The sequence below is a fragment of the Dermatophagoides farinae genome, chromosome 1, assembly GCF_024713945.1.
Source record: "Dermatophagoides farinae isolate YC_2012a chromosome 1, ASM2471394v1, whole genome shotgun sequence".
In the NCBI taxonomy this organism is placed as follows: domain Eukaryota; kingdom Metazoa; phylum Arthropoda; class Arachnida; order Sarcoptiformes; family Pyroglyphidae; genus Dermatophagoides; species Dermatophagoides farinae.
Genome location: NC_134677.1, coordinates 8,282,397 through 8,290,932, shown reverse-complemented (window position 1 = coordinate 8,290,932; position 8,536 = coordinate 8,282,397). Strand labels below are relative to the sequence as shown.

The window sequence follows — 8,536 nt, the reverse complement described above, 5'->3', positions numbered from 1 at the left end:
CATCAATCTTGATTAGGCACCACTATTTGGTCATTTTAGAAATCATTTCCATCATTATACGATAATAATCATCATCGTAATTATCGTGATGATCATTGTCCATTACACACCTTATTTCAAATGTCTATTTTGTTAGTGCTGCGTTCATCTACACACTCGTCAACAACAACCTGTGGCTGATTTAATTTTTTTTTTTTTTTTTTGAATAAAAAAAAATTTCCATATGAAATACCAATAAATCATCGATAGATGGCAACACTTTTATCCAAAACAAAACAAACAAATATTGCTCAATGCACGTTCCATAAAGAAATCGTCATAGGCTCAAATTATCACAAAATTTTTTTTTTTGTATATTTTGTTTGTTTGTTTGAAAATTAAAACAGACAAAAAATGTTCAATCGATCATCTAGTATTAATAATAATCCAAATGATGATCTTAATGATCATATTGCATCGATAAACAGGTTAGATTTTGTTCATTTTGAAAATTGATTTTTTTTTTGTTTCGCATATTCTAAAATGTTTGTTTTTCTGTTCATTTTGCAGCTATGAAAAAACAAGAAAAAATATTTGTGATGATATCAAAAAAATAATCAAATGTTTATATGATTTAAATTCCATTGAAAAGAAATTCATCGACAATCTATCATCATTGAATAGAGAAGATGAAAAATTTACACAATTGATTCAATGTTGGAATGAATTGTTGCAAAAATCATTGGAAAATCGTCAAGATTTGGCCATCAGTATTAATCATACGGTCGGTGAACCAATGAAAAAATTTCAAATTGCTTTCCATGAAATGAAAAGTGCAATAAAACGTTATGAACAATTAACAAATGAATGCAATAAATGTAGCCAAAAATTGCAAGAATTAAAACGTTTGGATCGTACATCGAATGTAATTGTCAAACAAAATCGTTATGAAGCATTATTGAAACAATCCGAAAAGGATCGTAAATCATTAAGACAAACATTGGAAAGAGAATTACCACTTTTTCTTGAGAAACGTATCGATTACTTTCAACCATCATTTGCTGCATTCATTTGTTCTGGTATTTTATATTCAGGATTGAATTTATCCACCATCGATCAATCGAATCATGAACTATTCATTGGTCCAACCGATTCTGAACAACAACAGCTATTCAATACAATCAATAATTTATCGATAATCAGCTCATAAATGTTTTCATTGTCATCATTGTTTTAATTGTCAAAAAAAATGTTTAGCAGACTAGTGCGCTTTTACATATAAAAGTTTTTTTTACATAAACAATATGTATATTTTTTTAAAATATAATTTGTACAAAATATTTTTTTTTATACATACATGAGTTTTTCGAAAAAAAATTATAAAATTATTCTATTCGACAACAACAACAAAAAAACCAATTTCAAACACCAGCCGAATATGATGAATTATTATCCGTTATTTTTATGGAATTTGCCGATAATTTCTGCATACTATTTTTTTCCTTTTCTTCTTTTCGACAATTTTGATCCAATGAAACATTTCCAAGTGTCACTAATGCTGATGCCAATGCGATTCCAGTTTGGCCTGAATTTTTTTTTCATTGAAAAAGAGAATCCATTATCGATTTTTAAATATTAATTTATCACTGATATTTACCTGGTTGTGGTACAGATTGATTACCAGTTGGTAATTTAATCAACAAAGTCAGTACAGCAGCTTTTCCATTTGAACATGGTTCCAATGCTATTGGTGATGGATTCAAATTGATTGTATCATTATTACTATTGTTTTTCATCTGTACAATAACACCAGCAAATGGTCTTGATGCCATTTGTTCCAATTCGACAAAAAGTTGCTAGTTGAAAATTCAATAATTATTAATCATTGAAAATAATAATCGATAAAGGAGAAAAGAAAAGAAAAAAAAATGATAATCACCTGTCTTCGAACATAGAGTTCATATTTTTGTTTAATTTTCCATAAGATGGCTGCAATAATAAGCAAGGTCAGAAAACAACTGCCAACAACAAAAAAAAACACACAGACATTGAAAATTATCGATTAAACAAACAAACAAACAAAAAAACAAACAAACAAATGAAAAAAACAAGTTCACTAACCCGGAGAAGGTCAAGAAAAAATGTAAAATATCAATGTTTCGATGTTGTGAGAATGAAATTTGCAATAGGAATGGTGTACGAAATAAGTATACATTGACCAAAAATGTTGCATTCTTTATACCCAAATCGGTATATGCAAAACGTAATTTAATATTACCACATCGCATACCTTCATATAGACGTCTTATGATGACCATGCCTGTAATTGATAAAAAAAATTAATGAAAAAAAACAAATGAATGAAAAAAAACTTACTTGAATTCGAACTAGATCCCACAGAAATATTGACCATAGCACTATCTTGACATTGTACAGAGAATTCAATGTCAATTTCAGGTGATAATGGTGTATTAATGAAATTGATACGAGTATAATGTATATCATCTGGTTTTGACATATTGAATGTATATGTATAACTTGTGGATAGATTATAGTAACAGGAACCATTCAAATCTTGTGGATTACCAACATAATCACGTTCGTCACATTTATCACAATTATGGCCAATAATTCCTTTTGTTGTACAACTACATTGTCCAGTTTCAGGATTACAATTATCACCATGCCCATTACATTGACATGGGTGACATACACCGCCATTGATTGGATTTCCGTAGAATGTTGGCCGACAATGTTCACAATGTTCCCCTTCTGTAGTTTAGGTTAAGGTTAGGTTAGATTAGGTTAGGTTAGGTTATTTTAGGTTACCTGTATTATGTTGGCAATTTTTATCACAAACATCATCAACCAATCGACATCGACTATGGCCATTACATCGACATTTTGGACAGGTGGTAAAATACCATTGTGGACAGGAAGTAGAATTAATATTTGGTCTACTTAATGAACCTTCCATACAGCGACCAACGCCACTACCGGTACCATCATCACACCAGCCACATTGAGGATTTTTCATACAACCATCACAGGTTTTTATATCGGAACATGAGATCACTAAACATTTATCCGGATGTGTTGTCCATTCCATACATTGGCCAATAGGATAGATAATTGAATAAGCATTTGATTCAATACAACGTTGTTGTGAATTACACCACATACATGAACCTTGGGTACAATTCACACAGCTATTACGTTTATGACACGGTAATGCACAATTCACCTGTAATTTATCAGCCAAATTTATGCTATCCAATTTCATTTCAGACCATTTTTCATACATCATACTAACACATTTTCTATCCCGTTGCCATGAACAATAATGTTCACTTTGACATGAATGACAATTATGCATTTTATCACAATTTGATATATGAACATCGCGTGATTCACACATTTTAGCATCATTGATACTTTTCATAAATGTTGATGTTGATATTGATGATGATGACGATGATGATGACGATGATGTTGACGATGATGATGATTCTTTAGGCTTCAAGTGTGAATTACATTTTTTATATGTACAATGATCACCACACCAAACACAATCATATGAATTTCGAAGACAACTAGAACAAATGAATTGTTTTTGACATAATTCAGTGAAATTGACACGTAAATTTTCATCACAATATTGGAATGATGATTTAATCTGATTATATGATTGACAAAGGCGTTTTTCTTTATTCCAAATACATTTGGTGCCAATTTTTTTCGAATAACAATCTTTCATTGTTTCAAGATTTGAACAATTACCCGGAATGAATCGCATTAGTTTATTATGCATAAGTCCATTGAAACCGCCGAAAATATAAAGAGAATCTTCATAGACAATGGATGAATGACCATAACGGCCAATTATTGTTGAATCATATGAATTGGTGAGTATAGGATTTTCTAATGTTGACCATGTATCACAGGAAATATCGTAGGCAAGAAATTGTGGTGAGAAACAAGTGATACTTGTATTTTCATCGGTTAAATTATGACCATTACCACCGAATATTAATAATAAACCATTGATTAATGAGGCAGAATGTAGATATCTAGGCTGATTACTCGGTGATAATAGCATCCTAGTAAAAATGAAATGAAATTTTTAATTTTCTTTATGCATTTAGGAGAAAAAAAATCTTACCAAGTTTCTTTTTTAGGATCATAACTATACAGAAAATCAACGAGTACATTATCAGCAAAACTTGATGAATGATATCCACCAAATACATAGATAAGACGAGTTATATGATCATAGGTACTTGTGTGGCCAAAGCCACCTTTAACCGAAGCACCTGTTGTTTTTACAAGTTTCCATTCATTTGTATCTGTTTATATGAAGAAAATATAAAAAAATTTTTTATAAAATTTTCTCACTACAATCAATCCATAATTACCAATATTGAAATGTTGTACATGATTTAGATAACCATAAGTTGGATTATAACCAAATATAATAATCATTATATTATTGACCAATGTTGCTGTATGACCCATTGTGGCAATTGGACAGCAAAATTCTGAATTTGTTATTGATTGACCTTCGATTCGATGCCAAAAATTATTGTACAAAATATTATATGTCCATAATTCAGAAACAATGGTACCATTACGTAAGATACCACCAAAAACATATAATGTATGATTGAAAACAATAACCGAATGACCAAATCGATCATCAGGTATATGATGATGGTGATGATGATGATGATGGCCATGTTGTGGCTGTTGTTGTTGTTGTTGTTTTGTGGCATCAACATTATCCCATTTTTTCTGTTTCATATCATATTTTATGAGGAAATGTTCATCATAATTAAAATATTCACCACCAATAATAAACATTGTGTCTTCATAAATCACAGCCTGATGAAGTGCACGGCCATTTGGTGTATTTGTTGTGGTTATTAATGACCAATATCCTTCATGTTTAATCTGACTGCAATCGATACCAATAAATCCATAATAACAGTTACATTTATGTTCTTTACGATCACAAACACCATTACCAGAACAATCATTGGGACATATAGGTTTATCACATGCCAAACCTTTATAATCAGCATCACATGTACATTGATCACCAACACAAACACCATGATTGGAACAATTCCTTGGACAGGAATCAATACTGAATGATATATTAAAGCCACTCATATTATATGCGGCATCACTATAGAAATAAATGTAAACACGACCAGATTTTGCTGTTATTTCGGCAATTCGATTTGAATATTGTTTATCATTTATAAGTGAACCACTCAATACAGCTAACATTGGTGAATGTATTGAATCACCATCGAATATATAAAGATGGTCCCATGAACATTCGGTTTCAAAATAATCAATTTGTAAACGTATCGTAGCATTCTCGGTTTCACTATCGATTAACCATATACATTGTAAATCGGAACTATAATTTCCTCTACCATCGGTTATATAACCGAATGTTGAATTTATTCTAAACAAAAAAAAAAGAAAGAAAAAAAATGAATTTGAAAAATTCATACAAAAGATAAATATAGATTCAAAAAAAAATGTACCTAATACGACCACCACATTGATCACAAGCCGTACCACGCCAACCAAAATCACAAACACAATGTTCACCCATACATGAACCATGAATACATTCGGAATTATCGCAAAACAATTCTGGTGTATTCAATTTTGGATATACACCGGATAATGACCAACATTTTATTTGTGAAATATTTGAAAAACCGGTGAACATGATCATAAATGATGATAATAATAATAGATGTGATATTCGAATGTATTTTCTACGAAATTTAGCTTTAATTATAAACAAAAGTGTCACTAAAGAACTCATGATGAAAAAAGATTTTTTTTCAAATTAACTAGAAGATAGTTGTTGTTGTTGTTGTTTGATTTGACCAAAAAAAAAAGATTCGATTTGTCGACTTTTCGTCAATCATGTTGTTGTTGTTAAAACATAATGATGATAATGAATGATTCAAAAGAAAAAAAAATCGCTTTTCAGTTACTTTTTTTTTCTTGATGAATTTTTCAAATCAAAACCAAATGAAAAAATAAATTCGATAGATAAATGTTGTAGATAGAGGCAACAAATCCACACACACACACACAGAGAACACAAGAATCAAACCTTTCGAATGTTTTTCAACCATCAATAAATCAAAAATTAAGAATTGAAAACAAACATCTAGATTGTAGCACCCAACATCATTACGATCAAATGCAACCAAAATTGTAAAATTGATGATGATGATGATCAATATTTAATTTTGTATTTAATTGAATTTTTTGCAAGAAAGAGAAAGATAAATTAATCATCAACAACAACAAACACAGCACAACACAACAAATACCACCACAACCACACAGACAGACAATGTATACACGATTGAAATTTTGTAGTAGAAGAAGACAAGGAACGAACGAAGCAACAACAAAAAAAAATTGTTCAGTTCATTCGGTGTTTCGATTAAAAAAAAAAAAAAAATATTCGCGAGTATGCGCGCCCAGGATTTTATTCGTATTTGTAAACTACGCTCATCGTCGTCGTCGTCGTCGTTTATGAACATTTGTAATCAAATGGCCAAGATTTGAAAATTTCGAAATTTTAAATTCATTTTTAATTTGTGATTGCAAAACAAAACCAAAAAAAAAAATTGATAAAATAAAAAGTTTTCAAATTGAATAATTTTGATAAAATGAATGATTGTTGTTCCAGAAAACAAAAAATGATCATCAATTAAAATAAATTTCTTTTACCATATGATGAATATTCATTCGAATTGTTTCACATTCATGGATGGTCATCAAACAATTACGATTCATTTGTATTATTATGGCTTTGATCGGTATGAATTCACCACCGTATAATGATGTTGACGATGTACATCGGAAATAGTATTCAGGCAAAGCAAACACTTTACAAACATAACGGATATGTTCTTTATTCGAATTTAATGCCCATATTAATTGGCCAAGATTTGTGCAGATTTCTTTGAAAAATGGAAACAATTCAATCAATATCTGTTGTTTCCAATGTCGATCATTTTTCGAATGAATTATTGCCAATAATAAATGACAAAAATGATGGCCATTTCGAATCAGATTTTGTCGACGACCAATAATATTCTGTGTGGAAGTCTTTTTGTTGTTGTTGTTGTTGGAAAAAAAACATTCTTTACATGATATTCAATATAACAATAACATTACAACTTACGGTTATTTCCAATAAACATTCTAGAATTCGTTCATAAATGGAAAATGAACGGATAGAATTTTTAAAATTTATCAATCGATTATGTTTCATAATTCGTTCCAAATGATAATCGATACGCATTTCTAATGAAAAAAAAGAAATTTTATTTACATTTGAAAATTGAATTGATTCAATCATGTTGAATGAAATGAAAAAATTTTTTTTTTTTTTTTTTTTTGATTTACAAATACAAGACAAGACACAGACAGAATGGAAATAATTTCGAAATGGAAAAAAAAATTAATTGCAAATGAAATGAATTGGTTGGTTGGTTGCTGCTTGTCATAACCTAACCATTTTACAAATGAAGATGATCAAAAGAAAAACCACAAACGACGAAAAGAAAACGGAGTAGGAGGTGCTTCGATTCGAATGGAAATTTCGATTTTCTCCATTCAATTCATAATGGTTTTTTTCCTCGGAACAAAAAAAAAACATAGACACAGCCAGATATTTATTTCGATTTTTAAAAAAATAAAAAAATTCACAAACATTCCCATCGATTTGTATGATTGCCATAGTAATTAATCAGACAAATATGATCAATTTTTTCATCATCATCAAATCGAAACAATGCCATTGTCGTTAGATTCAATAACCAAATACGATTTGCCCAATATTCTAATCGTGTTGACATGATAATATTTTCATCATAAGAATAATGATAATCCATTTGTTGTTGTTGTTGTTGCTGTTCATCATGATCATCATCACCAGGAAAATTGTTTTCAATCTGTACAATATATCTAAATCGATTCATTGTTGTTTGTTCCATATCGATTATTCGTATTGAATTTCGAACATGATGATTATTATGATGATCTAGAATAAATTTGATTAAAACAATCAAATTGATACGATTATGATTATATTCATCATCATTTTCATCCATCATTTCATTATAACGATGGATTTGAATTTCTAATTGAGAATTTTCATGTTGAAGTTTATCGGAATATTTTTGCCAATCAATTTCTTTGCATACATTATTTTGGCGAAATTCGTTTAACAATTCTTCTTCTTCTTCATGTTTTATCCGATTATTATTACCGGGCAGACAAAATTCCAGCGATTCTTTCAGGCTAATATTATTTGCCGTAAAAAAATTTGATGATTTTGTAATCCAGTTGTAATTTTGATTTAAAACATCATCATCATCATTCGATTTAAATGTTGTAATCAAATAAATGAGCAAAATGATTAATAGTAATAAAATGTTTGTCATCAACAATTTGGCTATACATCCAGATGATGGTTGATCATTAGCCGGTAATTGTCGATGTTGTT

The 8,536-nt window shown here is 29.7% G+C and overlaps 3 protein-coding genes across 3 annotated transcripts; 1 reads left to right on the top strand and 2 right to left on the bottom strand.

The window, feature by feature from the left end:
- Window positions 1-310: 310 nt before the first annotated feature.
- LOC124492892 (bridging integrator 3) lies at window positions 311-1,189 on the top strand. The gene is made up of 2 exons (XM_047055905.2): window positions 311-467; window positions 550-1,189. Exons 1-2 carry the CDS (start codon window positions 394-396, stop codon window positions 1,187-1,189), a joined length of 714 nt encoding a protein of 237 aa, XP_046911861.1. The 5' UTR covers window positions 311-393.
- Window positions 1,190-1,192: 3 nt separating this feature from the next.
- Window positions 1,193-6,440, bottom strand: dsd (attractin-like protein dsd). The gene is made up of 9 exons (XM_075735188.1): window positions 5,538-6,440; window positions 4,395-5,455; window positions 4,142-4,325; window positions 2,809-4,079; window positions 2,356-2,751; window positions 2,101-2,299; window positions 1,919-1,997; window positions 1,637-1,835; window positions 1,193-1,564 (listed from the first exon to the last, which is right to left on the bottom strand). The coding sequence occupies exons 1-9, from the start codon at window positions 5,825-5,827 to the stop codon at window positions 1,401-1,403; spliced, it is 3,843 nt and encodes a 1,280-aa protein (XP_075591303.1). The 5' UTR covers window positions 5,828-6,440; the 3' UTR covers window positions 1,193-1,400.
- A 143-nt stretch (window positions 6,441-6,583) lies between these two features.
- Window positions 6,584-7,387, bottom strand: LOC124492895 (uncharacterized). Its single transcript, XM_047055908.2, has 2 exons — window positions 7,211-7,387; window positions 6,584-7,134 (listed from the first exon to the last, which is right to left on the bottom strand). The coding sequence occupies exons 1-2, from the start codon at window positions 7,385-7,387 to the stop codon at window positions 6,730-6,732; spliced, it is 582 nt and encodes a 193-aa protein (XP_046911864.1). The 3' UTR covers window positions 6,584-6,729.
- Between the last annotated feature and the right edge of the window lie 1,149 nt (window positions 7,388-8,536).

What these genes read in the sequence shown, in the direction of transcription:
- LOC124492892 (XM_047055905.2), top strand. Translation starts at nt 394, where the DNA reads ATGTTCAATCGATCATCTAGTATTAATAATAATCCAAATGATGATCTT. An exon ending in CATATTGCATCGATAAACAG is followed by an intron (nt 468 to 549) that starts GTTAGATTTTGT and finishes TTCATTTTGCAG; the next exon opens with CTATGAAAAAACAAGAAAAA.
- dsd (XM_075735188.1), bottom strand. Translation starts at nt 5,827, where the DNA reads ATGAGTTCTTTAGTGACACTTTTGTTTATAATTAAAGCTAAATTTCGT. An exon ending in AAATTGCCAACATAATACAG is followed by an intron (nt 2,752 to 2,808) that starts GTAACCTAAAAT and finishes CCTAAACTACAG; the next exon opens with AAGGGGAACATTGTGAACAT. An exon ending in AACTCTATGTTCGAAGACAG is followed by an intron (nt 1,836 to 1,918) that starts GTGATTATCATT and finishes ATTTTCAACTAG; the next exon opens with CAACTTTTTGTCGAATTGGA.
- LOC124492895 (XM_047055908.2), bottom strand. Translation starts at nt 7,387, where the DNA reads ATGATTGAATCAATTCAATTTTCAAATGTAAATAAAATTTCTTTTTTT. An exon ending in AATGTTTATTGGAAATAACC is followed by an intron (nt 7,135 to 7,210) that starts GTAAGTTGTAAT and finishes AACAACAAAAAG; the next exon opens with ACTTCCACACAGAATATTAT.